The sequence below is a fragment of the Phocoena phocoena genome, chromosome 3, assembly GCF_963924675.1.
Source record: "Phocoena phocoena chromosome 3, mPhoPho1.1, whole genome shotgun sequence".
In the NCBI taxonomy this organism is placed as follows: Eukaryota; Metazoa; Chordata; class Mammalia; order Artiodactyla; family Phocoenidae; genus Phocoena; species Phocoena phocoena.
The window spans coordinates 116,552,684-116,569,015 of record NC_089221.1 but is presented as its reverse complement, the minus strand read 5'-3'; the positions used below and the strand labels follow the sequence as shown (position 1 = coordinate 116,569,015).

The 16,332-nt window shown below is 38.0% G+C and overlaps 1 protein-coding gene across 5 annotated transcripts in view; it reads right to left on the bottom strand.

Moving 5' to 3' along the window:
- CTNNA1 (catenin alpha 1) overlaps nt 1–16,332 on the bottom strand; it is a 171,538-nt gene that overhangs the window by 93,209 nt on the left and 61,997 nt on the right. For all 5 annotated transcript variants that reach the window (XM_065874270.1, XM_065874271.1, XM_065874273.1 and 2 more), the window contains 2 exons: nt 11,762–12,031; nt 9,084–9,287 (listed from right to left, as the gene is read on the bottom strand). In XM_065874270.1, coding sequence (XP_065730342.1) covers nt 9,084–9,287; nt 11,762–12,031 — 474 coding nt within the window. The remainder of the gene's footprint in view (nt 1–9,083; nt 9,288–11,761; nt 12,032–16,332) is intronic.

The window sequence follows — 16,332 nt, the reverse complement described above, 5'->3', positions numbered from 1 at the left end:
ATTTCAAATATTCTGGGCTTTGGGGGCCATTCCATCTCTGTCACAACTACTCAACTACACGACTGCAGTGGAAAAGCAGTCATAGATTGTAAGTAAACAAATGGGCATGGCTATGTTCCAATTAAATTTACAAAAACAGATGGCAGGCAAGACTTTACCAAAGAAGTTTAATTTGTCAACCTTACACTATGATAACTAATGTCACTTCCAAATTCTAAAATTTATAATTCTATATTTCCATGGTCAAAAATCACTGGCAAATAGTTCAAGAAAAGGATAATGCAAGTACTATCACACAGAGGTAACTGACTCTGTTTTGACCAAGACTTTCTAGAAGTATATACTGTAGTAAACAAAAAACCCTCCCAGACAATTCACCACTTCAAACTAGTCCTGAATGAATCATTACCTCAAAGACGAATCACCTTATTAACGTGAAAAATCTTCAGTGTTCTCATATTAATAGTACTTTGGAAATAAGCACAGTATATGATTATGAACAAAACCTAAAAATCCATGACACATAAAACTAAGGGTCTAAGTTTATTTCTAAACCTGTGTCATAATGACCATAAGAAACATTGCCAAAAATGTGGGAGGAACTACAGAAGAAAATTCATATTGCCTATTACCCCACCACCCAGTGATAATTACTAATATTCTGATATATTTAGAGATTATTACTACCGTTTAATTTAGACACATTTTTTAGATATAAAAGCTCTTCAAGCCCGCCTGACATCTAAAAAGTATAAACTAATACCAACGACAGTCTAACAGCAGTCTCCTGTAGGCTAAAACCTGATGCATCTGCAGCCTGACACTGGGCAGGCTTCGGGGTCTGCCCTATCATCCTGATTTCTAGAGACCGCTCTACTACTGTTCCATTAAGCCAGCACCATTTTATCTAATATATAAACATGCATCTTTCTGCATATAAAAGGTTAGGAACTTGCCTGTTAAATACTGCAATCCATAATGCCAGAGTGGCATATACAGGAAGCACCTCGGGCCTCTTAAAAAGCAACATAAAATATAACTAGGGTGAGATGTCCTCCTCAGACTTAAGAAGTTCTCTTAAACCTCTCATCTCACACCACAAGAAAATCACACAATTTTTGACAAAGAAGCTTTCCAAATTAAATAAATGCTAACATCAAGAGGACTAAGTCCTAAACATGCTTGAATTCTGCATTCAATGAAACATCTATTTATACCTAAATTCTCCAAATATGCTAGGCAGCTCACCGAAAAGCTTACACTAACAAATCAATAAAATCATATAGCTACAGAACTATGGATTAGCAATACAGGCAAGAGTCTACTGCAGGGGCTTCCCTCGTGGCGCAGTGGTTGAGAGTCCGCCTGCCGATGCAGGGGACATGGGTTCGTGCCCCGGTCCGGGAGGATCCCACATGCTGCGGAGCGGCTAGGCCTGTGAGCCATGGCCGCTGAGCCTGCGCTTCCGGAGCCTGTTCTCTGCAACGGGAGAGGCCCGCATACCGCAAAAAAAAACAGTCTACTGCAGGAAACCCAAGGGTTCACACAAAGATGAAAATCATAGCATATCATATAACAAAACTCAGGCCCTGTAGCTGCACATCACAGAGCCAACTGAAACATCTATGACACTCAAGTAACTCCAGAGAGTCTAGCCTGGGAGAATACTCTAAAAAAGCTTTCTTTTCTTGTTCAGCTCACTTCAAGCAGCTATACCAGACCTGGGTTTACCTTATTTAGTGTGAAGTATTTAACTTCATTAATAAATTTCAGTAATAAATTTCATTTATAAAGCTATACAGTGAAAAAACCCATGATTATGAATGGATGATGATGTAAAATCGTATTTGCTGACTTACAAAGATACACTATGATAAAAGTAGTAAGCATTCAGATTTTCAGGTCGCAGGGATCTGAGTTCAAATCTCAGCTATATGACTGAGTATTTTTGAGCAAGTAACAATTCAATAGGGTTATTATGGAAGTCAAACAGGTAATAATGTATGTCTCTCAGCACAATGGCTAGTATATGGTAAGCAGTATAATAGTAAAGACAATCCTTATTTCTGTTGTCAAAAAAAGAAGAAACAGTAAGAACAGATAAATGTGTACATACACACATAGAATGAACTCTGGAATGCTATATACCGAAAATGGTGATATATAATGAACAGAGAACTTTATAATCAGAAAAAAGTTAACCTATTCTAATTTTGAAAATAATAAAATGCAGCCACAAAATAATGCAGTTAACAAGCTCTTCGAAGGAGTCCTTCAAAGGCTTGGAAGCTTTGGCTCCGCAAAAGTGGTTCCAGGAAAGCATTTGCAAAACTGAGAAGAGATTAGCATCTAGATTAAGTGCTTCCCCTCACTGCAATAACAATATATCTTTGAGAGTGAACATTAACTGCCCCTTATTCATATATTCCATATCTATTATCCAAACAGATAAAAATTTTATACCTGATATGCTAACATAATCAAACCCCTCAAATATAGGCCCAGTCCAATACAAAAAATGTCCAGTTACTTCATTACTCTCTTAGGATCCTACAACCTCCAACGTTTCTGGGCAAGAGCAAAGATAATATTTAACCTTAAGCAACATCATCCTCACCTGGTCCTAAGCTGTACCAATTTTTTTCTGCCTAAAACTAGTTTAAGGTATAGAAAATACAAGCTACAATAGCTACTATGTAAGTTACCATTCTGGACACTGAAGGAGGAAGTTGGGACTTCCCTGGTGGTCCAGTGGCTAAGACTCCGTGCTCCCAATGCAGGGGGCCGGGGTTCGATCCCTGGTCAGGGAACTAGATCCCACACACTGCAACTAAAGATCCCACATGCAGCAATGGAGATCCCGCGTGCCACAACTAAGACACAGCACAGCTAGCTCAATAAATTAATTTTTTTAAAAAAGGAAAAAGTTGATGCTCAACTCTTATCTACTCCCCTTAGCTGGTTGGTTACCCAGTAGTCAGAATTATCCAAGAGAAATATAATACAAGCAAGAAACAAAAACTACATATATAATTTAAAACTTTCTAGTAGCCATAAGTAAAAAGAAACACGTAAAAACTAAGAACAGATTTTATTTAACCCGATATATCCAAAATATTATCAATGAGATATTACTGAGATATTTACAGCTTTTTCAGTGCAGTAAGTCTTGGAAATCTGGTATATAGTTTACACTCACAGCACATCTCAAATTGGACCTGTCACCTATTAAGTGCTCAATAGCCACTGGCTACCACACTGGATGGAACAGAGCTAAAGCTACTCAAGCCCAAGGCATGTGTTTCTTCTCACCAATTATAAATTCTAATTCTAGTCAGTCAGCATATGACCATGAACTGCTGGACAAGATTGCTCAGGTCAAAACCAAATGGAATTCATTTAAGACTGAGGGTCATTTATGTTTCAAACACTGTGTTAAGAGTTTTCAGATTGGAGTCAGGGGGAGGGGGGTTAAAGTGGAGAGTTTTGTTCATTTGTTTTTTGAGGGGAATGTGAGTGTGATAAAAGAGACAAATAAGTTTGGTCCCAATAAATTCTACTGCAGTACTGGGAAAAACTCACAGCACATGCCCTAACAAAGGGAGAAAGGACCACATTAAGGATCAGCATATCTCTTAGCAGAATGAAGAGTGTGAAAGAAAGAATTCGGCTGTACCAAGTACAGGGTTCTTCAGAAGGAGACTTTTCAATGGCATTGAAATACTATCTTCAGAGTATTATAACACAGAACTGGGCTCCAAAGGCAACTACACATTTAAGAAACAGAAAGTTTAACCTATTAAACTAGTAGTTTGTTTTAACCCATTAACCTAATTGTTTGTTTTATAATTTTGTTCGTTATTTTTTTTACTATGTTTATCGTATAACATAACATTTACCATCTTAACCAATATTAAGCATATAGCTCATAGGTCTCAAGAACATTCACATTATTGTGCAACCATCACCACATCCGTCTCCAGAACTTTTCACTTTCTCAAACTGAAATTCTGTCCCCATTAAACAGTAACTCCACATTCCCATCTCCCCCAGCGCCTGGCACCCCCATTCTCCTTTCTGTCTCTATGAATTTGACAACTCTGGGAACCTCATGGAAGTGGATCATACAGGATTTGTCCTCTGTGTCTGGCTTATTTCACTCAGCATAATGTCCTCCAGGTCCACCCATGTTGTTGCACCATTAACCTAATAGTTTGAATGTTATACGGATATTTTGTGTCTATGTGGAGAACATTAAGAGGGTTAAAACTATTTTAAAATTTAAAAACACTCTGCATACAAGAATGGGGACAAACTGGAAATACATATACCTAAATGTTAATAGTAATGGTGGGTCAATAATTTAATGCACATGTATGATTTTCAACTACAAAAAAATAAACAAAGTGGCAATAACTTTTTTCAAATTCAATTACATTTCACTTTAATTTCAATCCATTCACTTTTTTTTTTTTTTTTGGCCGCACCCCGCAACACGTGGAACTTCCCCAACCAGGGATTGAACCTGCAACCCCTGAAGTAGAAGTGTGGGGTCTTAACCACTGGACCACCAGGGAAGTCCAATCCATTCACTTTTTTTTTTTTTTTTCAATCCATTCACTTTTAAACCCATCCAAACTGTTTTTCTTTCTCTAGAATCCTCATAGGCAGAGTAACCTTAGGCTGATAGAGCAAGAACAAATTAAACATAACCACAATAACTACATTTCATTTCAAGGAAAGCTGGAAGTCATTTGTGAAACAAAGATCCACTGAACGGTCAAAAACCCTCTGCTGTCAGACATCTGAAGCATTTCCATAATGTTTAAGTAAGTAGGGGTCAAATGCATTACCCTTAACATCAGTATCTCTTAGAGCATCATACAGTAAGTTAGCGATAGATCTAAGACTATCTATCTCTAACTCTTCAAACTACAATGCAAGTAGAAGCATTAAGGCTGCTGGCCTCCTGGCCCTTGGAGCCTTTAAAAGGGAGTTTGGCCCTCACCCTATGATCTAACATATCACTTCCATTCACTGCTTATTTCAGAGCATTAATTTTTTCCAAAAATGTCATCTGTATACCGAAAGAGCTACAGGAAGTAAGGGTAGATCACCCATGGCCTCCTCCCCCATAACCCTCTAGAATGTAAGGTCAATAAGGGCAAGGATCTTTGTTTTTTCCACTAATATATCCCTAGTACCACGAATATCCCAAACTATTCACTTTATCCATTCTCCCAATTCACCATGAGTTCATTAAGCAAGCACCTATTGAGTATCTCTACTACCATTATACTAGACCCTGAAAGAATATTTTTTAAATAGTTCCCATCTTTCAAAAGCTTAAAACCTAGTTGCAGAAATCACATGGATATAGGAAATACAATTGAGCAACGATTCAAGGAAGTAAACAATTGAGTGCAAAACTTCAAGCTACAAAGAAATAATGTAGAATGGTGTAGTCTGAAATGGCCTTCAGCAAAGAGATGGGGGGGAAATGTGGGCCTTGAAGGAAGGGCAGGTTAGGTTTAAACAAGTAGGAAGGGAATTTCAATAACACAATGAACAATGTCCTACTGAAGGCATGAGCTCAGACTGGCCTGAGCATGCAGAACAAACTGAAGTGGAGAAAGTGAATACAGCCTGGAATAAGACAACAGCAGTGGAGACAGAAAAGGACAAATGCAATAAACCATCGTAGCACTTTCTCCACCTTAACTGCACATTGGAATCTCCTGGGGAACTTTTAAAAATACTGATGCCTGGAACTCAATTTGGTGATTCTGACTTAATTTGGGTACAACCTAGACATCAGGATTTCTAAAAGTTTCTTTTTCAGAAAAAGCTTCTTTTTTTTTTTTTTTTTTTGGCTGCGTTGGGTCTTCGTTGCCGCAGGTGGCTTTCTCTAATTGCGGTGAGCAGGCTTCTCATTGCAGTGGCTTCTCTTGTTGCGGAGCACCGGCTCTAGGCACGCGGGCTTTGGTAGCTGCAGCACGCAGGCTCTAGAGCACAGGCTCAGCAGTTGTGGCGCACGGGCTTAGCTGCTCCGCGGCATGTGGGATCTTCCCGGACCAGGGCTTGAACCCGTGTGTCCTGCATTGGCAGGCGGATTCTTAACCACTGCGCCACCAGGGAAGCCACCCAGGGATTTTTTTTTTTTTTTTTTTGCGGTACGTGGGCCTCTCACTGTTGTGGTCTCTCCCGTTGCGGAGCACAGGCTCCGGACGTGCAGGCTCAGCGGCCATGGCTCACGGGCCCAGCCGCTCCACGGCATGTGGGATCCTCCCGGACCGGGGCACAAACCCAGGGATTCTAATGTGCATCCAAAGTTAAGAATCATTGCCTTATCCCACCAACTGTACATTCTGGAAAATAAAACTTTATTAAATTTAAAAAAAAAAAGAATCATTGCCTTAGAGGAAACACCAATGTAACTTGATAAGTGGCAACACAGGATGAAGAAGGAAGGCTCAAGAAACTACAAGATTTTTTTAAAAGTATGTATCTATAAAAATCATGACGTGACTGAGAGAACCCAGGAAATGAAAAAAAGTAAAAATACGTGAACCTTTCTGGATTTTACCACTCTGTCAACAAAGTTCTAAGTACTGAACCAGTTTTAATTAATCCAGACTGGTCCACATACCATAATTATTTATCTAATATTTTTCAAAAGAAATAATCAAAACTTAAAGTGAATCATTTTTTTAAAATCAAGGTAAAGCTCAGTACAATGATTATAAAATAAATACTACATTCCAGCTAGAAATAATCTCATCCTTCTTGCAATCCCCATGGTATTTTAGTAGTACCTATGATGGTACTCCCAATAAATGTTCTGTAGAGATGCTGTATGTTTCAGAAGGGAGGGATCAGTGCCTCATTCCTCCTCTTACACAGTGCCAGCACACTACTCTGCAGATGACACATACTCAATATGAACTGAGTGACAGGAAGATACTGCCGGTTAAGTTCTGACTGTCACTGGAGGTTCTAAATGTTCTTGAATGCTTCATAAATAAGCAAAAATCTATCCCTAGTTGATTCTGCTTCTTGCAGACCCTTTTACCATTCTAAGCTTTCTTCAAATGTGCTTCACTGCCCTCCCCCTTTATCCTTACTCCATCACTTTTTGACAGGACACAGCCTGATCACTGTTATGTGAGTCAATTCAAGGAAACTAAATATTTTTATCTTTAGGAGAAATGTGTTCAGAAGTCATCTTCTAAAATATATTTCTGAATACTGAATTTCTTTCAAAACCCCCACCATAATCCTTAAATTTCAGCCTGACATCAATCACTGTTCTAGTTTTCACTTACATAATAAAATGTTATGTAAGAGTGCTGTTATGGTCTCCTTATCTTCAGTATAAATGAGTATCTCCCACCATTACTTACATCCATGGCACAAAATAGAAAGTACTATTTGTCTGGCATTCTGGGGAGAATCTAGGAGGTACCTCATGATCAGAGATGGCTAGTCCAAGATCTGACCAACTCCAAGACTCAAGAAATATCTTTTAGACTGGTTAGGAAACTCTAGTATGGAGGAATGAGAACAGATTTATCACATACTCTTCCCCACAAAGGCTGTTTTTAAAGTGGTTTCCCAATCATAACTGCATTGGACACTTTTGTACCACTTCAGCACACGATAGTAAATAACTGATTCACATACATGCCATGAGTCTTTGTTTTCCTGAGCCAGTCTTCAAATTATTCATTTTTTTATATTTTCTGATTTTCAGGCTTATATATGCATTTTTAAATGTGTCCCACATTTTCACTGTGACTTATCAACCGCTTTTTCCATTTGATTTAACTAAGCCTCTAATCTCATTTTTCTGAGGTAGACTGCATACGATCAAAACATGGCAATGGCTTAAAAAAATTCAATATGCTTCACTAATTTTACAATATGGTAGAAACAAGATAAACACAGGAAAGCATTCATCTTCACCCTAGGAATTCCATCATGACTCACCATTATATGTTCACTTATATAAGAATATAAGTGAACAAACAAGATGTATGGCAAATGAACAAATGAGAAAGTACCAAAGATCTTTTCGTGAAAACTATTAAATAGGGAAAAATCACTAGTGAGAACTAATTTGCATTGTCCTTCTTCCCTTTACAATGATTTTATATAATTTTTATTTAATTTATTCCTTCTTTGCCACAGTAAAATACTGAGTACAAGGTCTAAACTACACTAACCCTAAACCAGCATTAAATAACTGGAATGAAAGAAGTATCAGGGAAGGAAAAAAGAAGACATTAACAATACAGAAAAGAAATCAACAGATAACAGTATTTTCTACGGCAAAAAAATTGTCAGGTATCCAATTTCACAGCACTGGTTTTTAAACACAAACCTTAAAAATTAAAAAACACTACTCAGTTCACCTAATACACCTCTACTTGGCAATTACTTACTCTTATAGCACTGCACATGGCTCATTCAAATAACTTCATCAACTATGAATATTTTCAGCATTCCATTTTGCCCAAAATTAGATGGCCACCTACATGTGATAATGGAATTTTAGGGGTATTGAAGGTTACTATCCCTAGTAGACACATGCTGAAATATTTAGAGGTGAAGCAATACAATGTCCACAACTTACTGTCAAATGTTTCATAAAAATAAAAAAGGTTGTATATGTGTATATATACATATACATGCATATATTTATACACACAAACATGCACATGTATTTACATGTTAATTGGTGAATCTAGATAAAGGGTGGATGGGTGTTCATTATATTATTTCTGTAAGTTTAAAATTTTTCATGCCAAAATGTTGGGCAGAAAGGGGGCACTACAGAAAGCCATTTATCCATTCCTTGAAAAATTTTACTCCACCCAAGAGTCAAGAAGCTAAAAACATATTTGACATATATAGTTAAAACATATTTGACATGTATAGTTAAAACATGCATAGTTAAAAGACCTCTTAACATGTATAGTTAAGACCCAACAATTATTATGGAAAACTCCTGTTACTTCAAAGAAAAGTTCTGAAAAACACCTCAGATCCAACATCTGCTATAGAAAATTCCTCTTACTCACGTTGCCCATGTACTCCGAGAGCAGGTCCTGCAAGGCCTGGCGGACAGCATTACACTCTGCCACGATTCTCTCACGCCGGTCATCACGTGTGCAGGATGAATCAGCCATCAGGGCAGCCCCACTAATGATGCTTTCCAGGCGCTCCTCCAGGGAAGGCCTAAAGCGCTCCTCGCTGAAGCTCAGGGGGTCCACAATGATTTGTTTCTGCAAAGGAAGCATTATTGAATGCTAGTGTAATCTCTATTCCCTCCAATATTCAAGAAGGTGAGGAAAGTGTTGATTAGGAACACCAAAATATAACATAAAAATTCCAATGCCTGAAACAAAGTTATACTTCTTGGCAGATGAGGGGCATCCCACACAAGTTGGCCTATGGTGGATTACTTCTCAAAGAAGACGCTGGAAGCAATACTATCCAGCGGAATGGGGCCTGAATAAGGTACAATACCACAAATGCAAACAGAAATATGTCGGCCTAAAAATCATGTTCACATTACTTAATCTGAACACCTAAAGGTCAGCCTATGCAGTAACAGTAAGTTACCAAATGAGAATTACAAGGAAAATAAACATTAGCACTCTTGTTCTTTTCTATGTACTGAGTATAAAACTGCTACACGACGTTAGCAGAACTGTTTCACCACAAAAAATAAATAAAAACAAAACACTGACTTCTGTCTTCAAAGTTTCAGAAAGTAATGAGTTTATAATCAATTTCAATTTTCTTCATATCTTTCATTAAAGCTTATAAACAATTCAGTCTCAAATTTATCCTGTTAATTCCAAACTAGAGACTTTCTTTGCTGAAAGACCTCCAGGTACTCTGTAAGAGATGACAGCAACCTGTCCCAACAAAGCCACTCTCTGAGATACAATTGCCCGCAAAAGAATAAATCCTTCCTCTGTCTTCCCTTCACTCCCCTGACTCCACTTAAATCCAGCTTTACCACTGATGAGTGAGCTCAGGTCACAAGTAAGCTATAGGTACTAGGTCAAACATCAACACCCCCAGGACAAGATCTACTGGCCTTCCTCAAACTTCTCCACTTGATACAATTTATCCTTACCCCAATAAATGTCTGTACAAATATTTTGCCTTTAATTTTTCTTTATACGAACTATGCTCTTATTGATCTCAGTTTAAATGCCAAGTTTTTTCTCTAAAAAAAGCTTGCCCTTTTCCAATAAGTACACGTCTTCTTTCCCTTCCAAAGAACCGTCAGTTTCAAAATTAAACATACAATTCCTTCGGTTTATTATTAACCTACACTTTAGCTGATTATTTTTTTACCAGATTAAGTTACTGCAGTATTTCTCTGGTCAAAACTGAATATATAACATCTTCTTCACAATGACCAACAGGAATGAAGAATGAATGGTCAAAGAATTTTAACATAGAGTCATAGAACTTCAACAGACCTGTAACCGTTTAGTCCAACCCTGTCATTTTATGAATGAAGTTTCACTGTAGCCTTAAGAGGTTAAGTGACCTCTGATAGACATCACTCAACTTAGGGCAAAATGTAATCTGTACTGCCTTGAAGGGGGCAGTACCTAATACTACCAAATTTGAAGGGAAAAAACAACAGTGCCAGTTAATTGTAAGATATATCTTAAGAGTTTGCCATAAAGTCATTTAATGTTTAAGGCTCCAGGGTAAAAATTCAGTTCTAACATCATGGTCTTTAGGCTTAATACTGTCTTTACCCAAGACAAAGTAAAGGGGTGAGACAAAGGAAAGAAAAGTAAAGACCAGAAAAAACTGTTAAAATGCACTCCATTATATTGATTCTATACCTCAAAGCACTCCTGCTAATGAAAGGATGCTGGTCACCTGGAAGGCAATTTTCCCTTATGTTAATTGAAAAAAATAATAACATAACAGTTGGTTTAAAAAAACAAACAGAAAAAAAACCACTTTTAAAAAAATCTTAAACTGCTGCCATCTACTGGAAGCCATGAGGCATTGTGGGTAGGAATTTAAAACCATAAAACACACCCCCAAAAATTAAGATTAAAGTTGATACATAGGATAGTGTATACACAGAATATATACACAGAACAGATCTGGGGCATCATCTATAAAAGGTAATTATATGGCATCATGCTAAGGAAGTATTTTAATCCTAAATTTGCTTCTACTTGATTAAATTTTGTCTATTATTTAGTCATTGAGAAGAGAAGTGTATCTAGGCAGACAAGTCAGATTAAGATGACAGCACTTCTGCCGGAGTCACTTACGATGTGTCTGTATCTCTCACTGACTGTGAGCCCCTGGAGGGCAGAGCCTAAGTGCACTTTGCCTCTGTATCTCCCATAACTTCATATCTACCAGAAGGTTAAAGTCTTGATTGAAATGAACCAAATTCATATCTTCACCAAAGAATGACCTCATAGGAAACACAAGTTGCATAAAAGAATTCAGAAGATTAAAACTAAAAATGAAAAGAGAAGGGAAGGGGAAGAGGAAGAGGAAGGGGAGGGGGAAGAAAAGATAAAATGCTTTAGGCCAAGTCAAGGTCAAGTAGACTGATGCTTCATAAAATCTCTTTCAACTTAGGCTACAAATCTAAGGAGAAATTGAGCTTTCATGAGAAACCTTGATCACATTTCCCCAGAAATCTGTTAACTTTGAGGGATGGTCAAGAGCCTGTAGTCTCCTCCCAAGTATAACTTACATCAAAGTTATTGAGGGCATATGCCAGTTCTCCTCCTCCTCCACCCTGGTGCTGGGAGGCATCATCTGATGCAGTAGCCTGGGCGGCATTAGAAATGCCTGTGACCGCCTGCTGCAGCTGCTTATATATCAGGTCTCTGTTGGCCTTATAGGCTGCGACATCAGGGTGCTGGAGGCATGCCTGGGATGCAGTATAGAGGATTGGAATGTTTTTCTGCAGGATTCCTCTGGCTGCAGCCATCTGATCACGATGGCCCATATCTTTCAGTTCCTACAAGAGTAAAACAAGAATATGGGTTCTACTCATAAAAACTTGTCAGTGAATTCTGAAAAGTTAGAATTTCTACTAATTAGACAATATTTTCATTAACAGCCTGGCTTGAAAGTTCATCACAAAGGAGGCAGTATGGCTTAGTAGGTAAGAGTTCAAACTTTTCCAAAACACACAGACCTGAATTTGAATCTCCAGCTCTAATTTTTACTATTATGATCCTATTTAAACTCTCCATCCTCAGTTTCACCTTCTGTAAAATAGGAGCAATAATATTACCTCTTACAATTGTCTTGAGGATTAAATGGAACAATGCATGTAAAGCATCTAGAACAGCACTAAATAAAAAACAAAACATAAAACTGACTAGCATCTTGATTACAACTTTATAAAGATGGATGTACCTATTCCAACCAAAATAGAAAAATCAGAGACACATTTAAACACAGTAAAACTTATTAAGAGGATTTATTTTTCATTAACTTATAAAAGTTCACTGAAAGATTTTTATGAAATTTGGGATGGCATACCACAAGTTTACACAAACTACGCAAACCAGCCAGGTGAGGACGTGGCAGGCTGTTCTCCCAAGTACAGAACATCTCCCCTCCCATATCCCAGAGACCACCTTAGGACCCGGATTATTAAGGCATAAAGCTGAGGCTCATGGACTCCATGCCTTTAATCCAAAAGGTTTGTATTTCACTGTAATACTCTATAGACATGTAGTCTTAGGTGAAACTGTCCTTTTTCAATTTCCTCTACCCCATAATTATAATTCAGAGTTAAAAGGATTTGAGGTTCCTAACATGGTTTCAACTACCAGCATCTACTTGGTAAACTGGGTGAATATGCTAAGTGATAATTAAGTGATACCAATAATAAGCAAGATGGAAAGGGGGTATTTCTGGTACCCCTATGTTACTGCAATTACTCAGAGAAAACTAAGTCTTCAGTAAATGTGGACTGCCACCACAGAAGAGAAATATAAGTGATAACCATAAATGACCACCAACTGTTCCAACTCTATTTTACGTGTGATCCTAGAATTTCAATGTTAATGTCACCAACTGAATCCTAGAGTACAAATTTTAATGTTTTTAAAATGAGTATTACATGTACAAACAGTAAGAGAAAACTGACTTAGAAAGGCCAAAGTCAATTACTCAACTTAAAGTCTGACAGCTGTTTAATGGCTCATCTTTCTAAATGAGTTCCTGATTAAGCTTTAGAACACCAAACCTCCTCCCTTTTCCTGAAACTTCATTTCACTATATGTTTTAGGTTTGCATCTTTATTCAAACCTTGTATAATATGACAGCTTACTTTTCCTCCTAGAATTCTTTTCTCATTTGTAATCTGAATTTGCAAGCAATAGCACACAGCACTCCAAATGCCCTGTAGCACCATACATTAGGCTAAATATTCATAAACAGAACCCTGTGGATTTTGAGAATCAGTGATCATTTCAAGACTCAAGCTATGACAGGGGGTTGAGGCTCACCATTACGCTTAAACAGCTGGTGCATGTGTTCTGTATGGCATTGTCTAAATGTCTTGCCCTCACCACAACCTCAGGGACTTTTAAGTTTTCTAAGGAGGCATTTGCCTTTTAAGCACTTAATAATGTCCTTTGTTTTATAAAATGTTTTGCAATCAATTTTGGCATTCTTCCTAAGTATCTATAACCTAGATATCAGTACAGCCTCTTGTAAAGGTTAGCAAAGACACTTGTGGTCACCTAAAGTTATAATAGGTGCCAAAATTACTATTCAACATCTGACTTTCCTAAAGCCACTGCCTGGCCTGGTATGATAAACTCCTACCTTTCCAAAGACTACATCAGGTTCAATACTCAGAAATAGGACCCCATGGATTTAGAGAGTCGACGATCATTTCAACTATGACAAACGTCTAGGGCTCACCATTATGCGTAAGCAGCTAGTGTACATGTTCTGTGTGGCATTTTCTAAATGTCTTGCCCTCATCACAATGTATCTTTGATAGACTTCTTTTACAAGTACGGGGGATATATTTTAATCTATGATGAAAATGACAGCCACCATCGTTTGTCCTAACTGCTAAGGTGTTCTATTTTCTCTCTTTAGAATTGCTTTTGCCGTAGGACAAAGAAACTAGGTTTTGTTAAGATAGGAAAATAGACATGATCACAAGGCAGCACTACTTACTATAATAATGATCAATCATAAGAATTCTTTTCAAGATATATAGTCCTGATAAGTAACCCAGATTAGTGAAAAAAAAGTGAGCTATTAAGCAGTGTAATAGATTACTTAGAAAATTATAGAGTTCCTTGGTCTACTTTAGCCTTCATGATTCACCAATTTGACCAAACCAGTTATATTTCAAACAGACTCAGGAACAAACAGAAAACATAAAGTGGAAATGACCCCTTTCAACATAATTTGAACCAACTATCACATGCAGTGACCAAGAAACAGAAGCTAAATTCTAAGCAATCCATAACGCTTTCTAACCAAGACCTGGAAATTCAAGTGCAAGTTTCCTCTCATGTCCCTCTTAACAATATAAAACTGTAGCCATAGATACTTTTTTTTTTGGCCACACCGCGCAGCATACAGAATCTTAGTTCCCCAACCAGGGATCGAACTCCGTGACCCCCCCACAGAGTCTTAACCACTGGACAGCTAGGGAAGTCCCCATAGATACTTTTGATCAGGTGTCTTCTCTTGGATTCAAATGACTATACTTAAAGAAATGGCCCATGGTCAAACCCATCCAGTACAGGTGATTTACACATAAAACAGTGGCAGTACTATCCATTACCAATTTGTCTGTTCAGGCTTTCAGAAAAATAATCATGAAAGAGTTCACAGACTAGGTAAGAAGCACAACATTTTTACCAAACCTATTTCAACAAACTCATGTACCTGGGTGGGTAGATTGTAAACATCAAAGTATTCCATCTTTAGCATATTGGGCAGGCAGAACTGACAATGTAAGGCAGAGGTAGTCCTCTTCACAGGAACCAGGGTGGATGCTGGCAGATCCTTACCTCTACCATCTATTTCACCCTTACAGTCAAATAAGAGCCTGCAGCCTAACAGAAATTCAAAACTTCTAGTCAGCAAATAATATTCTAGCCCAAGAAAGTAACAGATTATGGTCACACACAGAATCCCATTCCAGGATGGATCTGCAGTACAGCAAAATGGGTTATTCTCTCTTTAGTTAAACAAATATTTATTGAACACTATTGTATCCAGGCAATGTTCTAGGCATTAGGGATTACAGCAGCAGTTTAAACAAAATCCCTGTCCTCTGGAGCCAGACAAGCCTAGGTTCAAAACCTGGCTCCACCACTTACTAGATGAATGTCCATGCCAAATTACTTAACCTCTCTATGCTACATACAGTTCCTTCACGTATAAAAACTAATATCTGATCAATTATAGGATCTACCTTATACTGTTTTTGTAAAAATTAAACAAATTCGCGTTTATCAAGGAATTGTTACAGTGTTTAGCACATAGTAAACACCTTTTTAAAGTTATTCATTATTATTTTCAGCAACATCCTCACCCCCACGCCATGTTCCAGAAAAACCTTAGAGACAAATAGGTAAATCCCAGAGTGCCTGTATATCTCATAAGGTTCAACATTTCCTCACTGGGTGGCTGTTGCTTAAATGGTACAAGGGAGGCTAAAGCATCCAAGTACACACATCACATCCAAATACTGCTCTTGAGGAAACACCCTTTTTCTGGACTAGGGCTGCCTGCAAGTATAAAAGGCTTGATGAGGAGGTAAATTATTATACACCACACCTGGGAAGAGAAGGAAAGGTCAAAGGTGAAAACAGTCCAGGGTACTAAGCATACAGCAGTAGAGGAATTCTGCCAGAAAACACATGTGCAAAATTGTGACCAGTAACTGAAGGAGGCCAATGGGCAGTATCTAAAAGGGAGCATGAAATTTCCACCAGGCTGGTACTTTAGGATAAAATGAGTTGAGTTTAATTCCCAAAAACAGCACTAGTTTATAGAAATATACACCAAGGCCCAGGCCCTATAAAAAGTCACTTTACGATCAGAAGGCACACAGGCACCCACAGCCAGCCTATTCAACAAATTCTACTGTAGGAAGCTAAGGCTAAAGGTTAAAGAATTAGGTCCAAGGAAAACTATAAATGACCATGACATACTACAAACCCAAGACAAACTTTAAAATGTATCACTCAAGATACCAGCAGAGGGACTTCCCTGGTGGTCCCAATGGTTAAGAATCCACCTTCCAATGCAGGGGACGCGCGTTCAATC